The following is a 27,805-nucleotide window of genomic DNA, read 5'->3' as shown; positions in this document are numbered from 1 at the left end:
TGAGGAAAATGAGCAACTCCTGGCATTTTGCAATCACCAACACTGGTGTAGTGGTAAAACCTTTAGAATCAGAAAACCACGGGCTTGAACCCCATATCTATCAGGTATTAACATTTATGAAACTTGGACCTCTTTGTCAGAGTTTTGACATCTTCATCTATAAACCAGGTAAGTTCATCATAAAGTTTTAATTAGTTTTTGCAAATGAAATAGTATTGGGGAGGAGGGGAAGAGAACAGATTGTCTGATGACTGTATCGACATGCATCTCAGTCTTTTTAGCACCAGCTAGCAATCTTGCCGCCTCCTCTTCCAATTTTCTGCCCTGCTAGCTGCCATCCTGAGTAAATGCTGATACATCTGGCCTTCAGACAAAAAAGCCCCCCACTCAAATGCAGAGCCCAGGGGGATAACATTCTTGATGAACCCTACCAACTAAACTTTAAAATTATTCCCCGTTGGCACTGCTTCTGAAAATGTGCAATTAAGAATAAAATATATAAAATGTGTCATTAACTAAGTAAGAGTATTAATCAAGGTATTCTGCAATCTAAGGGGGGGGGCTATATAATGTTAGAGACTTTTTTGCATAAGCATTAAAAGTGAATTAACCATAATAAAAGTTTAGAAAACAATGGAGAAATTCAGGACAGGAATTTAAAAACCTAACATTTACTGAACACTCATTCATTTAATCCCTATAACACCTCTGTGAGGAAGGTGCTGTTACTATCCCCATTTTACAGATGAAAAAACTTAAGCTCAGAAAAGAACTTGGACAAAATCTCTCAAGGAGTATGTGACAATAATGGGATCTGAATTCAGTTTGTCTAGCTTTACAAACCCTAAGCATCTGATCCAGAGTTCTGTACATTAAACACAATTTGTGTGTGTTATCAGGTATATAATTTTTTAAAAAGCATACTACAATTTCAAAATAATGTCCAGAAAAATATTATTCAGCCAAGCTCTATGGTAATATGTTTAAAATCTTGCCTTTTGCTACCAAATCCCTTTTTAATTCTTTCAGAGTAATATAACCCCATTTAAAACAAAGGACCTAAAGACAGATCTCTTTTGCAGACGAAGCCCATCACTGTTGCCTGCCACACCATGGAGAGAGGACTCGGTCTAGAGTCCAGAGGTTCCAGAACGACCCCTGAAAGCATTCATCTTCTGGGAAAAACAGCAACTTGTACTAGTCACAAGTAATAACTGAGGATATCAATGGAGTTTTATTAGGAGATTAATATGCTCTTTTCAGTAATATATGGAGGTCCACTATAACAAAAAGAAGATTAAAAAAAGGTTAACCTCAATGAAGAAAAATATCTGATATAATATCATGTTTGTAAATATAAAACCATAACATTTTCATGCTTTCTTTTCTCACAGGCCTGGCTACAGACAAATCATGGTTAGGACAGTCATCTATTTATGCTCTGTAGTATTTTGAATTTTTATTATAATGGTTAAATATGGCAAGAATAAAACTAAAAAGTATAGGAGGGGGTGGCAGCTGTCTCTCCTCCATATACTTTGAAATATCAGCTCTAATTATTGTATCTAATGGAAAAAGATCATTCTTAACTATGACCAAATACTCTATTCTCTGCATCATTGGTTGGCATCTTTTTCTATCTACAGCTGAATATATACATATTTGGATTTCTGATCAGTCTCATGGAAAAGTAACTCAAAATAAAGAGCAAACCTCCCTGTAAGATTCTGACTCTATAAAACTGTACAAATTACAAAATCTTCTGAGATCTCCAATTCATTAGTTATGGAAAATTTGACAACTTCTGGAGACACTCAACAACAAGAAAAGAAAAAGTAAATGTCCCTTTATTCAAATGAGTGGAGAGAAAAGAGGACATGAAATCATGAAGTGTAAAGAGAGTGAAAAACTTCTTTATCCTTCCAAATTCTGGAACTAGCCTTAGGAAACATGCCTTTAATTACAAAAGAGACACTTCAGGAAGATTTTATTATACATTGGGTAACACACTTATGGAAACTGTTATGCCAAGAAATGTCACAGCTTCAATGAAAATGTATGTAAGTTCAAGGAGTGCTTGGCAATTTATACAAACATAATTCATGGAAATTGGAATGTTTTGGAATATATCCCAACGTTTATGTTGACATTGGGGTGCCAAAAGATAAAAAATTATTCTGGGCCTGAAGGAGGTTGTTTGAACATATTACAAAATATTATATTTTGTTTCTCTCTGTTATTGTAAAAAAAAAAAAAAATCAGCTTTCACTAATCAATGCACAATAAGCATATATCTATCGCCCAGGCCTAAAAGATGCTCCTCCATTTTCTAGCCACGGCTGCATCTTTGTAGTCATTTTGTAACCAAAGTAAAAGCTTCTGAAACTACCTTATTAAATATTGATATTTGAAAGCTGTTCTTATGAGGGTCTCCCTGTAAAGGAAAGAAGCTGAAAACCACAACTGAAAAAACTTTAGGAATTATCTGTAAATCTCACTGTTAAAGTCATGATTTTACCTGGAAAAAGAATCTCAGTGTAACTGAAATTTGGGAGCCAAGGATCTTTTTTATTTTTTTTAACTATTACTCTTACTTTAGTCATATTTTCAACAGACATTTTAACTTCTCTTTGCAGTGCTTTTGTTTTTCTAAAACTAAGAGTTATAAGTATTCATATTTGAAATTGCCATAGGCTATACAATTTTAGTATGTAATTGTAAAGAGACGATGGTATTTTTCTATGAAATGCAAGGGAGAAAAACATAATGTGCTGTATACAGCATATGTCCATTTAGGGAAGAGGAAGAAACAAGGCGGTAACTAAAGATACAAAAGAAGTCCTTATTCTTTACCAATCCATAGCAGTCATTCAAAAATCTCTGCTGATGCATTTCTGCTTAGTGCCAAGTTTTAAATGCATCCTCCATGGTCACTATTCAGTCAGTTCTTTTCTAAGTGTGTGGCCCAACTTTAAACTGTGCATGTATTCAAACTTTTTCCTTAATTGAGAAATAAACTAAGGAGGAGAATTTATTTTCCTGCTCCAAGGACAGAGAATGGAAGAGCACTAGAGGTAGGCGGTTAGAAGAAGGGCTGACAAGTTACAGTGTATGTTTGGACACCCTCCGTTTATATCCTACTATTTTACCAATTTGATTCTGGCCACTATTTAGTGAACACACACTATATGCTAGTATGATAATCACATAAGCTCTTGGGGTGAAGTTAACTCTTGAGTTGAGGAGTGAAGAGAGACAGGCCTAAGGATGGTAGCAGCCCCACATGCAGTCATGGCCTTACGGGAGCAGGAGAGAGCTCAGCATTCCCACTGAGGTAAATCCCACTCGACAGTTTTATTAAGGCAATGCAGTAACAGAATAAAGGGCAGTAACAGTCATTTATTCTAGATAGATACTGTTCAGCCCTGCTTTTTATTTTTACAGTTTGTCCTTTTTTACAGGCATTAACAATGAAATCATAAAAACTGATATGTTACTCACTCAAGAACAAGTTAAATATTTGAATGTTAAAAACTTACTTGAAAAAAAAGGAAAAGCAAAAAACACATTTAATCTGCTGGCTAGTATTTATATTATCAGACATGGCGGCTTTCTTATTCAAGCGCCTTTAATACTTTAATGCTCTGGACCTTTCAGAAGAGAAAACAACATCCTTCACAGGAAGAAGATAAATATATTTCAGAAATACCAATAGAACCCACTGAGTAGATTTTATTTGTAGTTTAACATTGTTAAACACAAAATTTGGTTCTATAATTTCCAATTTATTGGAGGTTGTTCACAGGTCCTGATTATTCTTTATTTGGAATACTCTCAATCTATATTTAGCTCTGAAAGTGGACCACTATTTGACCTTGGGCAAGACAACAGTCAGTCACATTTCCTGGTATGTCAAGATTCAAATAGAAGGTGCTTTAAGAACTCAATACATTATTACTAAAGCTTTTATTCCTCTAATAACACTTAAAGGAATAAGGAAAAAATGATAGTGAATCCCCAATATAATGAAAAGAAAAATCACTTATACTAGATGAAATGCCATTAAATCAAGACTGTTTTTGGCAGGTCTCAGATTCTGTCACGGTCCACCATGGCTCAGGCTGACATTCACCTGATATACAACAGTACTCATTCTGATTAGTCCGTTTAGGATGCTTCTGACAACATGTGGCAGCTGTCAGAAGTGTTGTTTAAATACTCATAAAACCAAACACTGAGTCTATTTTCTGTTAATACATTTCTTAATTCACAGCTGAAATGTATAACTGTTAGGAGTCATCCGGCTGCAAATAACAAAAATCTCCTGATTCGAATGGTTAAAAAATATGAAATATGAAAGGAGAAATGTCATTATCTCCTACTGTCTTCTGTGGCTGTGTCACTCTAGGGTTGGTTAAATTCGGTGGATTAACAAGATCATCAAGATTCATCTTTCTAATGTCCCACCCTCAGCATATGTGCTTGTAGTCACCTAGTGTCTCCATGCTAAAGAGATGGCAGCAAATTTCAGGCATCACATGCATACCCAACAATTTCCAGCTAAAAAAATGGCATTCTCTTCGCTCTAAGTCTTTGTTTAACAGCAAAAAAATCCTGCTCTGAGGACCCCAGCATACTTCTCCTTACATATCAGAATTGGGTCACATGTCACTTCCTAAACTAACCACTAGCAAGAAGAATGCAGCCAGTGCCCTGCAGGGTAAAGCCAGGCCCATGTGCCCCAGAGCTCACCACACCACAGTGAAGGCAAAGAAGGTGGGGAAGAGAATGGACTCAGAATAGGCAAACCACCAGTGTGTGCTAGAGTTCTGTAGTTATCTTCTGATAACAATGTGCCACCTACTTCTTGGTCATTTAAAATTAAGAAAGTGATTGAAAAGGCCTATAAATAATTTTATATAACAAAAAAAGGGGAGGGAAAAAGCCCTGAAAACTAAATCACTGAAAATGTATGCCACACTTATAGACTAAATTCTTGCTAAATAAATGGTTGGAGAATAAGTAGCAAAACTGGGGAATGTCTTTCTCTAAACTTTATTTTGCTAAGACTGACTGCTCAAGCAAAAGCTTTTGCTTTGATTAGAGCTGTTGGCAATGAAAATATATCTGGCAGCTATAGTTCCCCGGTACAAAGCATAAAACTTATGATGGTCAAATGAAGTTTCCTTTACTCATAGCTGGAATCAAGACAAAGTATTAGCCTGAATGATTACCCTAGTCAATAGAAGATCAAACAGAACTACAGTTCACCAATTGACAAACTATTGTCTCAGCTACAGTTAGTTCTTTAGGCATTTTATATAAAACATTTAAAGTCAGAGAAAATATCAAAGGATCTCCATGGGTTAATTAAAAAAGACAGAATTTAAACTTCATTATGTAAAATAATATATAATCTGTATTTCTTTTTTTTATGATACATATTTGTGGGGTACAAAGTTGACTATCAATAGTTGTGTACAATGTGTGATGGTCAAATCAGGATAGTCAGCATACTCATCATTACAATACATAATCATTCTTTGTGTCCATTAACCAATTTCTCGTTAACCTCCCTCCCTCTCACTTCTTTCCACGTAGAGTAACCACAGTTCTGTTATCTCCTTCTAAAAGTTCAATGTATTATTGTGATTGTTGTTTCTTTCTCTCTCTTTTTTATTGTTTATTTGTTAATTTATGGATTCGGCTTCCACTTATGAGTGAGAACATGTGGTATTTCTCTTTTTGCCCCTGGGATGTTTCACTTAGCATAATTTTCTCCAGTCTCATCCATGTTGCAAATGGCAGAAGTTCATTCTTTTTTATGGCTGAGTAGTATTCTATTGTGTACATACACCACATTTTTCTTATCTAGTCCTCCACCGATGAACATGCAGTTTGGTTCCATATCTTGGCTATTGTAAATAAGGCTGAGAAGAATATGGGAGTGCATGTATCCTTTTGACATGGTGATTTCCATTCCTTTGGATATATACCCAGTAGAGGGATTGCTGGATCCTATGGAAGTTCTATCTGTAGTTATTTAAAGAACCTCCATACTGTTCTCCATGATGGCCATACTAATTTGCAGTCCCGCCTACAGTGCAGGAGGGTTCCCCTTTCTCTGCATCCTTGCTAGCATTTGTTATTCTTTGTCTTTTTTATAGTAGCCAGTCTAACTGGGGTGAGATGATATCTCAAGAGGTTTTGACTTGCATTTCCTTGATGCTGAGTAATGTTCAGCATTTTTTCATGTACCTGCTGGCCATTTGTATGTCCTCCTTTGAGAAATGTCTATTCAGCTCCTTTGCCCATTTTTTAATTGGATTAGCTGGGTTTTTTTTTTTTTAACCATAAAGTTGCTTGAGCTTCTTATATATTCTGGATATCAATCCCTTGTTGGATAGTTTGCAAATATTTTCTCCTATTCTATACGCTGTCTTTTCACTCTGTTGATCATTTCCCTTGCTGTACAGAAGCATTTTAGTTTGATATAATCCCATTTATTTTTTCTTTTGTTGTCCGTGCTTTTGGGGTCTTATTCATAAAGTCTGTGCCCAGTCCTACATCCTGGAGTGTTTTCCCTATGTTTTCTTCAAAGAGTTTTAAAGTTTCAGGTCTTATATTTAAGTCTTTAATCCATTTTGAGTTGATTTTGGTATATCGCAAGAGGTACCGATCTAGTTTCTGCATAAACACCCCCTTTTTCTACCAGAACAAGTTTCTTTGCAGAAGAAGCAAACTTAAACAGTAAGGGGCATTCTTATGCTATTGCTGTCCCATAGACCAACAAGAAGCAAACAGATTTGTCATATTTACTTAAACATTTCCACAACCTTGTATCTCTATCGTTCCCCCTTGTTTAGGGTCTCCATCCTTCCCCTACAATACCTATCTCAGGTAACTATCTGCAAAGCAAGGCTGAAGTCCCAAGTTTCCCAGGCACCTCTCAGCTATTTCATTCTTACCCGTGTTTTGAACTAGTAATCTAATACTACTGAATCCCATATCTATCTCTCAGATGTGCCATCTATGTCCTAGACCTCTCTCCTTAACATGCCACTTGATTGGGCCACAGGTGCTTTCATATGCCCAGATTGAACTTATCTTCTTGACATCAAAATATTTTCTCTTTTATCCTCTACATTGGTGTAAGGCACCATTATCTACCTAGCTGTCTAAACCCCAAATCTGGGAACCATCCTAAGCTTCTCCCCTGTCTTTCATAATCTACCCAAAACCTGAAAATATTGATTCTCCTGTCTGCCTGGATCTGCAACGCACCCTTCCTTCTCCATCTCCACTGCAAATGCTAAGTGCAGCAAGCTGTAGTGACCAGACACCATGGCCTCCTACTGGTCTTGCTGACTCAGTCTCCTGTCCCCTTGACCATTGTGCTTTTACACTACTGGTACAGCAACTTTTCTACAGCACCATGTCAATCAATCATGTCATTTCAAGCTCCAAAATGTTTGATGGCTCCCATCTCCTACAAAATAAGATCTGAACTCCTTAAGGATAAGTAATTGATGCACAGAGTGAACTACTTACATGTCCCTGCACAGACTCCTCTGGGTCTCTTCTCATGCTTCTCGGCCTGGAAAATACCTTCCTTTAACTTCCCTCCCTCTCCACATTCTCATTTTCAGCTCAAAGATTCCTCTTCTGTTCAGCCTTTCCTGACAATCCTGGGCAGAATCAGAGTACCCTCACTTGGTTCCCATTAACTTCATTACAGTCATTATCACTTTAAATCACAATTGTTTGTATGACTTCCCACTAGAAAGTAAACTCTTTGAGAGTACTGTTCATGTTTGTCCATCTTTGATCTTCAATACACAGCATAATGCTTGGTACTTGGTAGTTTCAATAAATACCTGTTCAGTAAATGCATAAATAAATTACAACAACCAAAACAGGACTAGAGAAGTTTTAAAATGAAGGAGGAGCCTTTATGTGCACAACTTTCAAATGCCTGGAGGGAGTTATGAGCTGCTAACTCAGGCAAGATCACAATATTGATGAATCCTAAATTCACTCTGCTCATGTGACAAGCAAGAAGAGCCATCTAACCACTACAGTCATACTTCACCCCGCCCCTCCCTATTTTAAGAATAACTACATGGCAAAAGAAGAATACAGTGGAACTGGATTTTAAGAGCTGGAGAGCAAGAATAACTTTCTTATTTCTCTTCCAATTAATCAGAGATGAAATAATAACCAAAGTCTAGCTCTGGTAAAAATTAAAATACAATTTAACACAAAATAGAAAACTTGTGAATTCTAATGACAGAAGAAACTTCATGAGATTACTCAGACCTGCAGATCAGATAAGCTTATAAATGGTACTCTCTCTCCCATCTTAAAAGATGGTCAATAAAGACATTTTTATAAATCCCTTCACACCTTATTTCAGTGTCTTAACAATCTCTTAGAGTGCAGTTTTTCCTAATGCCTAGAATAGTGTACTCCTGGTAAAGATTAAGAAGAAACTGACATTTTCTTTTTCTTATATTAACCCTTCCTTAAGTCACTCTTCAGTCTCCTCTGTCCTGGGCTTAAGAATTCTATGTACAATTTGTTACGGAAACGGCAGCAATAATAGGCACCAGTTAGTGAACACTGAGTAGGTGTAAGGCAATGATGCTGACGGCTTCTCGTGCATTATGTCATTCAGTCCTCTCAGCATCCTCATGAAGTAACAACCACTGTTACCCCCCGTTTTATAGACAAGGTGACTGGGTTTAGAGTCGTTAAGTAATGTGCACAAAGTTGCCTACCTGAGAAGGGACAGTGACCATTAGAACAAGGTCTGTTTGATTCTAGAAACTTCTGAGTGACTATGCTTTCCTCTTTGTGGTTTGCTCTCTCTCTCTGTTTCCTATTCTGTATCCTCTCCAATTCCTCCATGCTTCACTGAAATGGAGAATTTAATGTGTTTTACAAGTCATTAAATTCTTGAGATTTCACATCATCAGATTAATTTTTTAAATTACACTATGTTACATAGAATAGGTTTGCCAACTTTGTTTTCTCTTATAGTCAAAAAAATAATTAAAACAAGTTTTATATATTTATATACATAAATTATATACAAGTATGTGTAATAATATAAAATATTACATAAATTAAAGCACTTATATACATATGTATTTTTATTTTTTGAAATGCACCAATGTTAATCACATGCCAATTTAAGGAAAGCATTAGGCATAACGCAAATATTTAATGACCATAAAATGGGTGTTCTGATGTTGGAAAAGTAAGAATACTGTTGCAATAAGTATTCTATATGACTAGTTCTGCTATTAATAATAATAAGTAACATTTTTATAACACTGTATGTCAGGCACTGTGCTAAGTATTTTTAAAACATTAATTAGTGTGGTGAAAAATGTATTCAGTGGCAATTAGGCAATGTGATGGGCTAGTTGACCATAACTTTTGGCAACTGGAAGTCTCCTAATGTTAATTTCTTATATCTTAATAACTTAAGAAATTCGCTCACATAGTTTTTTTTTTTTTTCTTTTGATTTGGAATTCAATATGTACCTTCATATATTTTCTACAATACACTTAAAATTGAAGCTGTACAAACAACTTATGAAACAACTTATTACTGCATCATTCTAGTAGTGATGTTTAGTTTGTCAGAGAGTTAAATTTACCACTTGCCCCCTGCCCCTTTAATATATGGGGTTCCTAAGATGTCTAATATAAATCATAAGGTTTGAAACCAGGCCAACAGATGGCTGGATTTTCAAAACAGCCTGAGCCACAGCTGCCACTTTGTGTTAGCATCCAGATTAATAATAGCTGATACACCAGTTAAAATACAGTGAGCCATCACTAAGATTAATTTTCTCAGTTACTTATCCTGAAGCTTCCTTTAACTGTAGCAGATGTAAAGAAATAAACTGAGAGTTCCAACTATCAGTTGCTTTTCATTTTTATTAGGGGCAGAAAACAATGAAATTTCAAGCATTTTCTGAGACATGTTTCATCTAAGAAACATAAGAGGACAATTAGATTACAATAAGGAACAAGGTTGGCATTTAAAATATAATATGTAACATGTCAAAGGTTCCACTTTCTCAAGAACATTATTCTTTGTAGGTAGGGTATCATAAGTCCCAGTTAAACCAAAATATTCTTGGTTTTCTTCTTTTATCTCAGCAGAGTAATTAATAGATCCCCCTTTCACACTTAACAAGTATATCATTTAGATGATAAATTACATGGTCACTCAATCTCTGTCTCATAAAGTAAATAATGAAATACCCTGTATTCAGCTATTATTAAATTACTTGATAATTCTGAAGAGAGAAAATTTCCAACTGCTAAAGTTTTCAAGTGGGGAAAAAAAGTATACAGTTCTCTCAGATGATAAACTTTTTTCACTGTTCCCTCTTCTAACATGCTTCAAATAGATCCATCTTAATCAGTCTAAGTAGAGATGAAATGTTCTTAAACATCTACCTGTCAGCCTGTGCAAAAAAAGACAAATTTTTTGTCCTTCCCACCACAAAAGAAACATTCCTATATTACAGTGTATTAATTTCACATAGTAATGATTTTTAAATGAGTCTTTTATATAGTAATGCTCCTGTCTTGCACTTGTTACATTTTTGCCACAGAATACTCAAATTGTAATTAAAGAGGAAGGCAGAAAAAAATTAAGGAAAAATCAAAGCAGTTTATATTTTATAGAGAGAGAGCTGAGTAGTCATCCAAATTAATTTATTAGAAAAAAATGCTGGAAATATTGATCAAAATTAAGTTAGGAGAATTGTCTGAGGATTACATTTTTTCATAGTTTCCTTGGACCCATGAACTAAAGCCAAAGTTTCTAAATGTTTTGACTTGAGGAGCCCTTTACACTCTTAAAAATTACTGGCAAACCCCTCCACGAGAGCTTTTGTTTATGTGGGCTATTTTTATAAATATTTATTAACTTCAGATAATTGTGGATATTCTTCGATACTATACCAAAACATGACAAGTTGTAGTTTCTTCAAGTTTAGTTGCAACGTAGAATCTTAAAACATCAAATGAACTTTTCATACTCCTTACACCCAAATCTTCTGATATACCTTGAACTTTTAATGGATCTTTTTGTTCCATGCATTACTTTGTAACAACATTCATTGGTCATTTAAAAAAATATTGATTCACTTAGTTATAGAGATCTTCCAAATTTTTGATACAATTTCATTATACAACATCAAAAAAACATTTGTAATGTCACCCCCATCTCATCAGAAAAGTCTTTAAGTACAAATTAGCAAGGGACACAAGTAAACTCCGGGAGTGATTGATGGAAATGTTCAGTAATCTTGATGGGATAATGGTTTTGCGGGTATATTCACATGTAAAAACTCATGAAGTTTACACTTCAAATATGTGAAGATCTTGTAAATAAGTTATTCCTCAATAAAATAATTTTTTTAAATGTTATATAGCACTAGAGAGTAGGAAAAAACAAACTAGGAAAATGGAGTTCATTATTCTGTGCACTCTACTTTTGTATACACAATTTTCTATCATAAAAAGTGGGAAAAAGTCTAACTTTTAGGAAGCTATCAAGCTCATGGTAATTGATTGGAGTTTTCCAAAGTTCTTATTTTTGCTTGAAAGCTTGAATTTTATCATAAGAAGTAAATAATGTCAGTCGTTGCACTTGATGTGACAGGTTCACTTGTTTATTTTCAAGAAAATGTTAGTCAATACCCATGTCTGAAAATGATAGCTTTGTCAATCATTCTTCAAGAAAAAATGGTGTTCTGTGAAAGAAAGCAGCTACTTTAGCTTGCAGCTTAAATAGTCACATGAGCACTTTCCTTCCGGTCAACGTCCTGCTTGAGCAGAAGTGCTTTATAGGTACTTCCCATTCTCATTACACAGAATATTGAAAAGACATACTCAGAGATTGAGATTAAATACAATTTGTAATTTTTGCTACTTAGCAAGGACATTCTTATGTGAAATTGCCTTTTTTAAAAAATTTGTTTTTTAATTGCAACGGGCTTGATTCATGCTGGCCACACTACTGCTTTTGCATCATTGGTGTAAATGTCCCTGGGGAAAAGGTAAATAATGTCTTGCATGATTATAAAAACAGTTTTGCCCTCATGGATCCCCTGCAAGTATCTAAGGGACAACCAAGTATCCATGCACCTAACTTTAAGAACTGGTAAACCAAGAGCATATTTTAAAAGAATTTAAAATCCATCAAATGTTTAGCCTTTTAAATATTACATCATTTATAGGATAAGCACAGCGAGGCACATTTTTCTACTGTAAAAAGTAAATGGGAAAAAAAAAAAGAGATTCAAGCACTTCAAGCACATGTCTATCACCAATGCCCCTCTCCAGTCTGTGGGCCTTCAGATGGACACATAGCATTTAAACAATACAAACACTTTCAAATCAAACATTTTAAAAATTTATTGTTTATCATTTATCAGACAAAGGTCCAGGATTAAGGATTCTAGGAAGCCCAAAGATTTCTATCTACACCTTTCCCCCAATGAAAAAAAATGTGGTTTTCCTTCTCCCTCCATCCTTCCCTGCCGCATCAACAATGGGCCGATTACACTAACAGTACATCTTCCATTAAGATTCCCATGCCTACGTACTAAAACTGAGCAAGATCCAGAAGTGAGCGGCTTAATGCTCTTGAGCCCCTATGGATAAAGAGGCACTGAAGATTAGGACATCAAAGTTAGAGCTGAGGTTCTCCTCAGTCAAAAGGGACTCCAACCCCAGATGCAACACAAAAAATCCTTTCCTTTTGGCTGAACTACCACCCAGATACAACTACTAGAAATCCCTGGGTGGACCATGGCAAGCCTTTTAAGAATAACAGAATTGGTCCAAGCTGCCAGGGTCTCTTAAGGGTGATTCTTAAAAAGGAGAGATGTCTGGATGGAATAAATTCATTGACCCAGCTCATTCAAAATTCTCCTTAGTGTTTCGGCCCATAAAATTTGAGTCTGGTGTCCTAAAGGCCTGAAGTATTTGGCACTGGATACAGACTAAATAAACTATAGCTATAAGACTGACTTACTTGACTGTGACTCCTTTCCTAGTCTATCACCATGTCTGTGCAGATCTGCCTGCTTCTATGTGAGCCTGTGGTCGGCCCATCACTAACCTCCTGATTGCCTCTTACGCTATCATAGTCTGAAATTCATTGAAGGTCAAATCTTTAGGATACAGTCCTGTGTTATAAGGTTAAGTATTAAACTCCACCTTCTTTTTATCCCACATCTATGTACTCGGTCTCCTTTATTACACATTCACTGCCTCAGTGTGTGTGACCATGGCCATCCCTTCACCAACTCCTCAAACACGCAAACTTGGCAACTTCCCCCTCTGTAGCTCCTCAGCTAACTAAACTGTAGGTTCAATCAAGATGTTTCCTATCACTATTTGTGCCTCCACCAGCCTCCCAATACTTTGTTTTTCTCCCACTGTAAATCATATTTATTTGTTCCCAAAAATCTCCTTTCTCTACTCTCCATATCTCTGCTCCCCAATCTCATCCTATTCAGCTGAATTCTGCTACTCCCCAATCCCACACTCTCCTAGAAGGTAAAATTATAAGCTTCTTACACTGTGTCTATCAAAGCCCATTATTATTATGGACAAGCCCTATTCATCTATTCCTCCTCCCTCTCAATTTCTCAGATGTAGTCTTAGCTGCCAAGTGACTCTTTCTCACTTTTAAGGACTATGTCTTATTCTTCTCTGTTATCTCACAATACCCAAGAGAGGAGTAGGCCCTCCTACTCAATTGACATTCATTAAATTAATGTTGAATAATTATTATTAAGCCATAAAACAACTGGAGTTCCCAGAAAATATTTCTGTTTGCACATCTGCTTGCAGAAGTTTAAAAGAAAGACACTGGCCTGACAAAAAAACATCTTCTAGACCTTTCCAAATTCCCCACTGCCTCCTATAAGATATATCTGACAGCTCAAGGTAAACTAGTCTTTGCAAGCACTAAATTGCTCATCAATCTTCCAAAAGGTGTCATTTAGTCAATTAGCTTCCCTAAGGAAATATAAATGGAACATCACCTGAGAAAAATTAATTCACCCAACTTGAGTAAGTAGCTCAGACAAAATAGATTTCATAATCCTAGGATATCCAAACTATATTTCATTCCTGGTTTTCACAGAAAGAACTGGGATTTTTACTTATTTTTTCTTTTTGATTTGAATTCTAGCTGATTAGTACAGTTAGGTTTGCAAGGAGCTGTAGCCTAATGGTAAGTAAGCATAATGTCACCCAAAGTTTTGATTATGATACAACTAAAATGTTGTATGTACCTTTTCTTATACCTGAAAATATGAATGTTGCCTCCATACCCTACCAAATTCCCCTAACACTCCACATAAAAGTATACTATGACGTAAGATGAAGAGAAAAATGCTCGCCGTGGAAATATAAAGCAGTTACAGGGAATAGCAACAACTGACAGGGGGTACAAACTCAGATGCCCGTAGGAGCCAAGTATGAGTAGATAGTGTGAATGAGTTCCGCAGATGTGTGTGAGAAGAACAACAGAATAAGGGAGATGGTGAAAGGCAGCTACATTCAAGGTCAGTGTGCCTACTATTCCACCCAGGAAATCATACAGGGACCAGTGTGACCACATATTCTGATTGTTCAGAAGTAAAAATTCAGATTTTTAAAAAATAAATATGATTTTATTATCACCCCAATGTTGGCAAGTAATTCAAATTATTAAAAACAAAAAAACCCTGTGCCAATCAGGTACAACATGTAAGCCTGCTAATTTGTGATTTCTGATAAACACAGTAAGAGATTGGTAGGATGTTTAAAAAAAATAAAAAACTCTGAAAAAACTTAAAAAGCACAAGAAGAAATTGAGTGCCACAAAAAACCAAACAAATAAAAGAATTCATATCTAAAGAACTATAAATTTTTAAAAATATGAAAAGAACTTTAAAAATTAACTACATTAAAATCCTCAAAGACATAAATGAAGGAATAATGTCCATGAAGCAAAGTATAGAACAAGAAAATATGAAAAAAAAAATAACTGGAAACCCTAAAAATAAAGCATATAGTCATTGATACTTAAAAAAAAATGCTCTATATGGTACAATAGAGACAGCTGAAAAGAAAGTCAGTGACTTGGAATCTAGCACTCTCCAAGAATGCACCATTAACAAATTAAGAAACAGGAAATATGCAAATCTGATAAAAGCTAAATTTTCTCCCCATGAAAATTCACATATGTACCTACACACAAAGCTTTGTAAATAATTTCAGGAAGTTCCCAGAGTCCCTGAGGCCCAACTTCTACCCCAGAATTCTGAATATAAAATACCTTAAGATCTGAAATCTGTGCTGCTCTGTTAATGCATACAGTAAAATACTGGCTCAAGGTTCAGAAAACAGACATTAAATTTCAGTTAGGAACAAATCAAAGACAAGGCAAACTGATGTAAGCCAATTAAATCTGATCGAGAAATGAAACGCATAAAGAAAGCATTCCAAATCCTGATAAATATTCTGTTACAGAAGTTGGGTAGATTGAAAAAAATCAATGATTATCCACAAGCAAATAAAAGAATTCTAATGTGTATTAAACTTGATTAATTATAACATAGTAAATTATTATTTTAGATGCAGATTTAATGTTAAAGCTCATATTGGCATTACCAAATGTAACAGAAAAAAAGATTATTTGTAATATGCAAAAACCTTTTTTTAAAAAACAATGTTAAATGATTGGTATGGAGATACAAGATTGGTGGTGTTTGAAAGAAGCAAAATTGATATGAATTACAAAAGGGTGAGAGAGAGAAAGAAGTCTAAAGGAAAGGTCTAGAGAAATTACCTAGACTATGGGAAAATTTAGAGACTAAACTAGAAAAGAGCAATAAAAGAGAAAATCTCGGTGGCTGGAACATAGTGATGCAGGGTGAGCTGAACAGAGATGTCTGATGGCAATTTAGATGATACATACTATAAGGTATATAATGCCAGTCCCACAATATCTTCAGTAAAATCTACATATTCCTCTTTTTTTTTTTTTTAAATGAGAGTGGAAGAGGCAATAAAGCACTGCATTCTCTTTAAAGGCTGGCCTAAACTAGTTACAGAGAAGATAGGGAAAGCTAGCCAAAATCTGTATTACACAAGGAGGATCTAAATTTACCCTTTACAATGAACCTAAACAGAAATACCGGGTCCTCATCAAAACTTGGATGGAAGATAGCTGCTGTCTTACAGAGATTTTGAAATCATGAAAATCTTCCTTAAAATAAAGACTTGAAATGTTTCAGAATATAAGTTTCAAATGACATCCTAAATATCTTCTGCTTAAGATAGCTGAGATCTTTGGAAGGTAAAATGATGACTTCTCTGAAGATCTCTAAAGAAGATTTGGAAATAAAATCATGTCTCTTGAACATTTTTAAATGCTTTAATAAACCTCAGTATGAATATTCTCTCAGGATGTACATATCCATAGGTTTTCTTCAAGCTGATATGGACAGAAATCATCACGGTTGAAGATCTTGAAATATTTAAATACATATACGAGTATTTATCTTCTTTCAGTATTTTCATGTTACTTTAAAAGTATGTAAATAAGGTTGTCCTGAAGTTCACAATTTTATGACAGTGTCTGGCTTGAAATAGTAAATTTGATTCACAAAAGAGCAGGCTCCTTTGACATACATTCACATTGCAGAAGGTGGGGAACAACCCTGTTCTGGTTAAAAGATATTCATTCTGTGTACACACTTTTCACCCGGAAACATAATTCAGTATGAGTCTGTCTTGTCGCATGCTATCTGACAGAAGCATTTATATATGAATTTTTGTTTCACCTCAAAACATGTTTTCCTTAGGGAAGAAATGGAAGTTTTCAATTTTTGTAGGCCACCTACATTTTTTCTTCCCAGAGTGGAACTTTCTGGCCTGGGTCATTTTATTCCTAATTAAAAGCAGCAAACATGAAAATGCCTGGTGTGGAATGGTATGGTCATGTAGGCCTTCATGTTCGTGAAATAAAATTAAACTGAAAGAATTCTGTCTTTTTTCGTGACCCGCACCCAGCCAGTGAGTGCACCGGCCATCCCCATATAGGATCCGAACCCGCGGCGGGAGCGTCACCACGCTCCCAGCGCCGCACTCTCCCGAGTGCGCCACGGGCTCGGCTGAAATGAATTCTGAATCAACATTTCAAGCACAAAAGCCTAAAAACCATAAGTAATAAAATCTTGAGTGATAAATATACATATACTAAAAATGTTCTACAAAATTTTCAATGTATGGTTGCCAAAACATAATGACAAATGCGTCACTGAGAAAAACATATACAATTAATCCTAAATATTGGCCAAAATAAAGTGATGCTAAAGGTAATAAATAATTTTTTAAGTAAATAATTTTGAAAATAAAGATGATAATTTTTAAATGGTACTCACCAATCACAATTGAAGACTCACAGTGATAATATCCATTACATTGTTTTTTCTTTAGCATGGAGCAAAGATCTATGCGATATAACATTTCTTCTCCAAATCTGTGACTGATAAATTTTTCATAGAATTCAGGGTCTATTTTTTTCACTCCCTTGAAATGACAAAACAAAAATCACATCAATCAATCATTTTACTCAGGCAGCCAGTTCATATTTATATCACTTTCCCCAGAACCTGATACTACATTTTGATATAAAGTACTGCCTGCTGGTACTTGGAAATGGATACCACAAAACTGTTGTAAATTTGTTTTTGAAGTCCCCCTGACTAGGATGAGTTGTATTTAAAAATACATCAATAAAGAGTGTTGGCTTTAAATCTGGCAGCATTCAGACTTCATATACTTTAAGCTTCAGAAATAATGAAGTACATCAAGTTTAAATTTGAAATACCAGGGAAAGAGCAATCATTTCCAACAACAATAGAGAAATGAATGATTTTTTAAAAAGTGATGTGAATCAACATTTTACACTGGGAAAAAATTTTCTAATAAGATGGATGCTATTCTTAAACTCTTTATGTAAGAATTCATTTGAATTATAGTAGAGGGTCAGTGGATCTTCCAAGTTCTTTTCTGTCTCTCCTTATCTTCAGTGTACTTTCATAGCAGGAAGAGCTGGTTGTTGAAAAATTACAGTGGGATGCCCTTGGTACCACTACAGTTTCTCAAAACAGGGGAAATAATCTCTCTGCCTCCTCTACAGTAAGCAATTGCCCTGCAACTCAGGCTCATTGTCCCAAAACACAAGCCATAAGATGAAGGTAATTAGAATACATATTTCCCCTTTTTATTGACAAAAACTGCTTGAAAGCCTCCAAAGTGTCCCCATTTCTCTCAATGGAAAAGCCAAGGTCCCCATAACAGTGTGAGAGGTCCTGTTCCACCCACTCCTGTACTTACTGGACCTTGTCTCCGACCACCTTTGCCCCTCTTCACCTCCCTGAACATGCCAGTACTCCATGAACATGCCAGGCACAAGCCCACCTCGAAGTTTTGGTACTGCCTGGTGCCTTTTTCCTCTTCCTGGAATGCCCTTCCCCCAAACATCTTCACGGTCCATCCCTCATCTCCTTCCATACCTTGCTCAAATATTACTTTCTTAATAGGGCTTCCCTGACCACCCCACTAATTTTGCATTCCTGCCCCAAGAGGTACTCCCAAATCCTCTCTACTCTTCTCTTTTCATACATATTGATGCCTATTTTTCCATAGCACTTACCATCTTCTAACATACCATGTAATTTACCTGTTTATTATGTTTACTTTTCATTATCTGTTATTATCTGTCTCTCCCCATTATGATGTAAGCTCCACAAGGGGAAGAATTTTTGTCTGATTTTTTATTCACTGAGATATCCCCAGTGCCTAAAACAGTGCTTGACATGGAGCAGTGCTCAATAAATAATTGCCACAAATGCAAAGGAGGATATATATCATCACACACTGAATACATGTATGGAAATACAACTCTGTACCCCACAAATATGTATAATCAATAGGTTTCAATTAAAAAAAAAGAAAAAAGTACTGACCTGGTCACCAGATCTGACAACAGATAAATCTATCTTGATAGATTATAGGAGTGGCTTTTATTATATAGCTGAGGTTTAAGATGGTAAATTAGAGGAGGCAAAAAAAGAAATTCCTTTTTGGTGTCTGTTTAATAGAATTAGCCACACCTTATTTTATGTTATTCAAATGTGATATTTATCCATAGAGGGCAATAGACATTTTGGAAAACACAAAACTTATTCTCCTTACTTGTCTTTCATGGACTTCTGAGTTATGATCTTGATGAGAACATACAGTCTATAATATTATTATATTTCCAAAAGTAATTTAGAATGTACCATGTAAAACTTTGTGGCTTCCTTACTAAAGTTTTCTTACTGCTCTCTATTATTATAATTACTAGCTTTGAAAATAAAAAATAAAATTCTTCCTCTTCCATCCCCCCAAAAAGAAGAAAGCTGACAACATCAAATGCTGTTCATTCAAAGTTCAACAACAGTGCAGCTGAGTGGTTTCCTTCTGGTTTGGTAACACACTGAGGAGCAGTCGGGATGCATGAGTTCAAATCCTGCCTCTGCCTCTGTTCAGCTATGTGGCTTTGCTTTGGGTTCCTCACCTGTGAAATGAGGTTAACAGCAGTACCTACCTCAAGTGTTATGTGGACTAAATAAGTTAATTTATAAAAGTGCTCAAAGCAGTGAAATATAGTAAGTGCTATTTTACACACACACACACACACACACACACACACACACACAGAGAGCCATTATTATCATGGGTGAACTTTAGGGAATTGTTTCAGCTGAGGAAAGATTTCAGGAATAAAAAATGTTCTGAGTAAATGGAAACTCACCATTCTTACTTCTCTTTTAAATGCTTTTTCATTTGTTTGTGGGGGAGGGAGGATGAGAAAGAGAGAGCAGTCATTCCTTTAGACCAAACAGAAGACTAGTGACAACTTAGCAGACAAACAAGGGCCTTCAGTTTTCAAAATACTAATGCCAACACTGACTAGCCACTATCACTATAATCTCCATTTCAGTTTTATAAAATGCCATTTTTTTAAAGTAAGGAATAAGGGAGTAATTCTAACCTGTTAGGCTAGTTAATTTAATTTTAGTAAAAGGTGAGCACCTACTATTTTGCAATAATTCTTCACAGATGACTTCCAATGTGAGTTGTAAGGAGTTCATTTTTACTAGCAAGTGAAATGGAATTAATTTCTTAGCTCATAATTTAGAGAGGGCTGTGGTTCAAAAGGCATAAGGCCTCAGGAGACACTGGAATTATATGCCTTGATCAGAAAACATTTTTAATAACAAAGAATCTAGAAACAGCTAGGAATCTGCTTTGTCTAATATATATTATAACATTAGCATGATCTTTGTTCTCTGGAGAATTTTTTGTTTGGCAATGTGTTTCTTTTGTAGTAAAATCTATCTGAATTAGTCTCACCATCCAGCTTGCAGCAGGTGGTGTTTTTCTTTCATGAGAAAAGAAAGGACTAGCAATCTCAAAAAAGAAATGAGTACATCAAAAATGGGTATCATTTAGGGTAAGACTAAGGCTCCTATTTTGTGAATGAATCCATTTGGTTGCCAGAATAGTCTCAGGGACATCACCCTTCAAGGATATATTTTAAAGCTAAAAAGGCTCAGTGACAGCAGTATTTTCAGGTTTTGGACCCCCAAATTATTCTTTGCTTCCTTTCCTCATAGGCAAGACCCTTCCCAAGGCACCCTATTATTTAAATATTGATTGAGGTATAAGATGTCAGGAGAGCTCAATGTAAATCACACAAATGGTTAAGCCAGGAAAATTTGACCTGCAAAGGCTAAGGGGAGTTGGGGTTATTTCAAACGTAGAGAAACATATGTTGGGTATCTTCAACAAAATTAGTAAGCATGTTGCAACCCTGGAATTTTGAATATGCTTGATGACAGCTTACTACTTCGTTTGAAGGGTTTTTTTGCTTTGAGCCTAACAGGGATAAGGTATATTTTTAAGGACTTCACATTTATAATTGTATCCAATATAAGTGACATATCAATTATGCAGTGTAACATTGAAAGCAAAAATAGGAAGTTAAATACAGAATATCAGAATTTACAACAATAAATCAGCGGCAAGGAACATCAAACAGAAAATTTTTCAAGACTCTTAATTAATCATTAGAAATAACTGAAGTTTTACTTCCCTTTAGCCTACTTTTAGTCACAGTTGAGGGAGAATTATCAGTGATGTTCAAAGCTACTTGATAATCTTTGACACAGTGTACCATGAAACTGCGAAGAATTTCATTCTTGATTGTAACTTGTCACCCAAACAGCCAACTCCAGAAAAAATGCCATTGAGGGCACAATGAATATTTTTAGAATCATCTGATGGCTGAATCTGATACGTAATGAAAATTACTTAGTAGGAAGCACTCACCATATCACTTACATTTAGATAAATGGTGTGCATAATTTAATATGCAGCAAAGAGGGCTCAGCCTTACTGTGTATCCAACTCTATTTTTAATACGGGATGTAGACAGAGCCAGGAAATATAAAAATTCACATTAGTGAAAAATCTGAAATTGAAAATCACTCATTTAAGGTTCTGAAAGATAAAAAAAAACATATTATTCATTTTTAATTTCCATGGCAAAGTTATTGTGGCCAAAATAATGGCATGCTAATCTTATTAAGAAGGTTGAGACTTTTTTTGTAACAGAAGATAATTTCTTATTGTTACTCATTCTAACTATCACAATTTCCATGATAAAAATGTAAACAGGCTGCAATCAGACAAAGAGATTATCTGTCCTCCTGATAGTAAGCTTGGCATTCCTGGATCTCTGCTGTGTTTCACACGGTTTATTCCTATCATGTAAATAGCTATAAAAGAAATGTATATTTCCTATGATGATGACTTGAAACCAAAATTAATGTAAATTAAGAGCCAAACCAAACTGGCTGATCATTTTAGGCATCAGCAGGTAAAAAGAGGTATAGTAATCTTTTATACTTATCTTCACAGTGGAGAAAGATTACATTTCTTTAGTTATATATTGGTTAAAAAATTAAAACCATTTTTAGTGATCACTGACCTAAATGAAATTTACATATTGGCAATTCAAAGTTATAAAAAAAATAAATATTTTGACATGGGGCTTATCTGAGGCAAATCTTACATTAAAATTCTTATGACCCCTTTGCCTCTTTGCATAACTACTTTTGCTGTTATTTGCTCTGTTTCATTTGAACATTTGATTACCTCCTTGTCAGTTGCAGCCTTCCCTCAGCTCCTCCCACGGAGGCTCAGTTCCACCCAAGCCTGTTCTAGGCAGCGATGGAAAGAAACCAGGAGCTTCATGCACCAGCCAATAAGCTCTAGAATGGCGTGCTGTTTCTAGATCCAGTGTCCAGCACCCTGGGTGAGAACTGCCCTGTAGCCTTCCATCTTCTCTTCCTGCAGTTTTGGGCCAGTCTACATAGCTGAGCTCTGCTTTGGTACCCATGCCAAGCATACCTGTTTCCTGCCTAACCGAGGCCCTGACACCCTGCCTAGCGCCTGTCAGTAAATTTAGAGATGGGAAAGTAATAAGTGATAAAAAATAGAAAAGACAACAGCACTTTGTTTTTGACCAATTTGGAAAAATGATGCCTTCTATCATTTAACATTTATTATCCTATATAACAATAACAGAAAATACATCGCATATACCATGTACAGGCAATGCTCTGAGAAGTTTTATTAACCCATTTAATAATCACAATAACTCTATGAGATTGTTATCGTTGTTGTCCCCTAAGGAACCTAAATCACAGAGAAATTAGGGCACTTACTGAAGGATAAAGCTAATAGGAGGTAGAGATTGGATTCAGATTCAGGATAAGTGGAGAACACAGATAAATCGAAAAGAAGAACAGAGTGATAACATTCAAGCTCTTCACTATTTACTTTAAAATATTAAAATTCCAATAATACTAATCATTCTTAAGATATAATCATATACACTACCATATTTCTACAACCAATGTCAAAATTACTTTGGGAATCTCTAGCATTCTAAAATGCCTACCTTTGATATGCTGCATTAATATTAATAAATCAGGTGATAATTATATATCCACTGTAAATGAATTTCATAGAGAGAGATGAGAAAGAATTCATAGATGCTACCTATACACAGAAAAAATTATCCAAATAATCCAGCCTGTAAGAAGAACTCTTCTTGTACTAATAGCCAAATAATCAAGTAAAATACTGCCAGAGATTGTCTGAATTTTCCAGACCAGCTATTTGAGAATATAATACTTCTCAATTCTTCATTTTACTTTATGCTAGAGCCTCTATACAGCTCACCATGGGTTTTTTCAGGCAAACCATCTCCCCAATCCCTCTATTTATAAACTTTCTTTTAGCACTCCTGCCTTGTTTAATCTACAGGCTTTAAGGAGAAAAGAAGTAGAAACACTTTAGCATTTTATCTAACATTTACAATATTTCACCTTTCAGCAAGTAATAAGTAGAAACACAGCTGCTAGAGCTACAGGTTTTTAATCTACTGTTGACACCTCCTTCTACACCTGTCTTAACACTTTGAGGGGAGCTGAATGCTCCCTGGTGGCATCAAGTGCCAAGGAAAGTAGTCACAGAGGGAAGGTTATACACTTCCTAATAGCACAAGCCACTTCACAAAAGCCGTCAAAAGAAAATGCTCTATTGCCCCCTGGTCCTGAAGTTTCTTTCCATGAGCTGCTGACATCAAACAACAGGGGAAGAAGCATAGCTTCAGTCCACAAATATTTGGTTCATTTATACTAAGGCCATGTTAACCAGAGAGATAACAGGTCACTGGTACCCAGGAAGCTCTCAAGGTTGCAGACTCAATATGACAAGTACTGGAACACTACAACACCTTTATTTACAGAGTCTGTTCCCATATAGGTTCATGCTTTGTTGGCTTAGCCAACCTCAATTTCTCCTTCTCAATTCTTCCTCAAGCCTTCTCGAATACAGCAGGAAAGACCATATGTGGTTTGGCCATGGAGCTGTTTGTTATACTTGCATGTGGCTTTTCTCATTGTATTGAAACAAAGAAGGGGCTCCACAAGAGAGGCATCTAAGAAAGATCCCTGCACAGTGCAATCTGCTGGACTCTCACCTCCCCTTAATCCAACTGCAGTGTGTGCTCACTCAGAACAGTCTCACAGTCACTCAAATGTAAACAAGTTGGTCTCCTCCTCCCTGTCACATCCGTTTTCCTCATGTTTTGCACTGTGCTATATGTTCTCCGAAATTCACCAACTTGACCATTTATTTTTATTTACTAAAAATAAAACATAAAAATCCCCCCACCTCAAAGTTTTTCATCAAGTATGGTGTATACCACTTAGAACTTAATCTACTTTCGAAAAGGTTGAAGCATAGAGACCATCAGCTATTGCAACAATCCAAGTGGGAAATGGTGGTAGTTTGGAGCAGGGAAGTAGCAGTGGCAGTGATGAGAAACGGTCAGGTCATGGAGGTGTTTTATGTTTTGATTTGTTTTTTCCATGACTGGCATTGGGATCCAAACCCTTAACCTTGGTTTTAACAGCACCACACTCTAACCACCTGAGCTACTGGCCAGCCCTGGAGGAGGTATTTTGAAGGCAGAATCAACAAGTATGCCAGTGGATTGGATAAGGGATAGGAGATCAAGAAAAACTCCAATGTTGTGGTCAGAGTAGCACACTTTAAAAAAACTCTTTTGGAGATCCAATCAAGATGGCGGAATAGACGGTCCGCAGCGTCACTCTCTCCCACAAATCAACCAAATTTACAACTATAAAAGTGTAACATCAGCCAAACCGGAGCTGCTGGAGCTCAGGGGAAGAGGAGGAGAGACGTATGGAGTTCATGAAGATGGGAGAAACCACGATGAGAGAAAGAAAAAGCTGCTCTGAGCGTTTCGGGCCATGGCTGCTTTAAGGCTCAAGCTGCTGAGTGCATGGAGCAGGAGCCAGCAGAAGCCGCAGCTGTGCCCTTCTGACGGAGTTTCTTGGAGGTGGCAAGGGAGAACAGGGCCTTGGTGGCCCCCGAAACAGCAGACCACTAACAGGGTTCCCATGGACCCACGCAGGAGCGAGGAGCCAGAACAACTGAAAAAAGGGAGCCATTCAGAGGCTGGTGAGTCATTGCAAGGGACCAGCACAGGGCCTGTCCCATGAGAAGTGTTTGCAGCACAGCGGTGGGGGAGACGTGCCCATCAGGGGAACACTGGGACACAGCAAGGACAGATGACACACCCCCCAATCAGCACAGGGCCACTCAGAGGAGACTGGTCAGGAATGCAGAACTGCATGGGGTGCAGTTTGATGAAAAAACTCAGGCCCAGATCAGAGATTCTACAGAACACAGATCCACGGGGTCTCTGGAGACCTGGAAGTACGTGTAAGGTCAACCATTAAACCCTGAGCTGCACAAAAAGCCTTCCCTAGGGAAACAGCAGCAAAGAAGCAATTTAGACAACCACACAGCATTAAGTACTGGTTCCCACAGGAAGTTCCCCCATGTTAGAAGCAAAGGACAAAAACTTAGTTCCAGCCCAGGACCACCAGCACCTTGGGGCCTGCCTGGGAACTGCAGGCTTGGATCTGGGGACTGGACCCCCCTCCCACAACCAGGCACACCACGCCAGCACCTTGGGGCCCGCCCTGGGACCCAGGGCATGGAGAAGGGAACTGGACCTCTCTCCCACAAGCAGGCACAACATGCCAGCAACTCGGAGCCCACCCAGGGACCTAGGGCAAAGAGAAGAGGACTGGACCTCTCTCCTACAACCAGGCACACCAAGCCAGCGCCTTGGGGCCCACCCACTGTCCCTGGGCATGGAGAAGGGGACCAGAACACCTTCTCACAACCAGGCACACCATGCCAGCACCTCAGAGCCAACTCAGGGACCCAGGGTATGGAGAAAGCGACCAGACCTCTCCCCCACAACCAGGCACACCAAGCCAGTGCCTTGGGTCCCACCCAGTGACCCAACACATGGAGCCAGGAACCAGACCCTCCTCCCACAACAAGGCACACCATGCCAGTACTTCAGGGCCCACCCAGGGACCCAAAGCAAGGAAAAGGGGACTGGACCTCTGTCCCACAACCAGGGACACGGTGCCAGCACCTCAGGGCCCGCCCAGCCCAGAGGCATGCAGAAGGGGACCGGACCCTCCTCCCATAACCAGGCACACTGCGCCAGTACCTCGGGGCCTGCCCAGGAACCCGGGACATGGAGAAGGGGACTGGACCCCTCTCCCAAAACCAGGCACGTGACGCCAGCGCCTTGGGGCCTGCCCAGGGACCAGAGGCATGGAGAAGGAGACCAAACACACCCCACAACCAGGCATACCGCCAGTGTCAAGGAGCATGCCAAAAACAGCACCGCCATGTGGGTGGCCCACCATAGCCACCACAATAACCATGGCTGCTGCAAAAGCAGCTAGATGCCAAAGCCACCAAGCAGATTGTCTGCCAACCACTGGAGTGCATTGACACAAGGAGAGTCACCAGCAGAGACAAAGAAGAGGATGTCTCTTTCCACAAAACCATTTCAGAGTGACAGAAGAAGCATCTGCTCTATGATAATATTGGGGGACCTGATCACACCTCTCAGCATTGGACAGATCATCTAGGCAACAAGTTAACAGAGTAACTATTATTCTTTCAGAAGGAGAGAAGAAATCTAGGGTAATTACAGGGAGGAGGGGGAGGGAATGGGGGAAGGGGAGAGGTTGGACAAGGGGCATAAAGAATAATTATGATTTGTAACAATATATATGCTAGTAATATTGATTTAACCAACATATCTCAACGTTCAACCCCAAAAAATGTATAATCGATTTTGATTCAATAAATAAAATAAATTTTTTTAAAAAAAGAACTTAGTCTATTTTCCTCTTTCAATGCAATAGCCTTCCCTTCTAATCAATACTTTCCAATATTAACTAATTAATGCCAGCAAGCCATTGGTATAAAAAATTCTCAGGACCTCAACAGTGAAATAAGACAGTGAAGCTGTTCTGTAGAAGATCATTCACAAATAAGTTCATAGAAAAATCCTAACCAACAATTTTAACTTGCCCTATAATACTGGCCTACATACTACAACATACTTATATGAAGGTACTTCAAAAAGTTGATGGAAAAATTTGTATTACTTTTTAATTCTATTTTTCCATGAACTTTTTGAAGTACCCTCTTATTGTGGTAGAATGCATTCTGCCACAATACCAGTGGAACGGAGGTCAAAAGTATGGAACCATTCACTTAAACTGGTTAGATTATCTACACATAGAACATCAGACCTAAATGTAGCCTCAGACACAATCCAAATCAGAGTTAAATACCTAGACAGTGTGGAAGGGGCTTTACATTGACAAAATATTTTAAATGCATCCATATACATCACTAATTGTAGCCGTGTAATTGTAAGCAAGGAAGACCTAGAGTGTTTTCCAGCTCAACCCTCTCCTATGCACCTAGAATTTTCTTCTTTTCCCACTTTCTTACAAATTAGTTTCCTGGACTCCCTCCCCATCAACATTCTTCCTTCTTCTTTCTCCCCCCACCTACAAATCATCCTCCCCTCAACATCATTCTCAATGAAATATCTTACTTCACCTAACTCATCCTCCTCTAACTTCCCAGGAATATTCCCCGCACACTGCTTAGGACAGAAGCCCCTACCTAGCAGAAGAAGGGCTCCAACAACTGAATGTTACAAGAA

At 37.2% G+C, this 27,805-nt stretch overlaps 1 protein-coding gene across 3 annotated transcripts in view; it reads right to left on the bottom strand.

The window, feature by feature from the left end:
- AKAP7 (A-kinase anchoring protein 7) overlaps window positions 1-27,805 on the bottom strand; it is a 141,200-nt gene that overhangs the window by 31,385 nt on the left and 82,010 nt on the right. For all 3 annotated transcript variants that reach the window (XR_010023618.1, XM_063097169.1, XM_063097170.1), the window contains exon 7: window positions 17,478-17,625. Coding sequence is in view for 2 of the 3 variants with exons in the window: in XM_063097169.1 (XP_062953239.1) it covers window positions 17,478-17,625 (148 nt within the window). In the remaining variant the exon portion in view is untranslated. The remainder of the gene's footprint in view (window positions 1-17,477; window positions 17,626-27,805) is intronic.

This window comes from Cynocephalus volans, chromosome 5, assembly GCF_027409185.1.
Source record: "Cynocephalus volans isolate mCynVol1 chromosome 5, mCynVol1.pri, whole genome shotgun sequence".
Lineage (NCBI taxonomy): Eukaryota > Metazoa > Chordata > Mammalia > Dermoptera > Cynocephalidae > Cynocephalus > Cynocephalus volans.
This window is presented reverse-complemented; position numbering and strand designations above follow the sequence as displayed.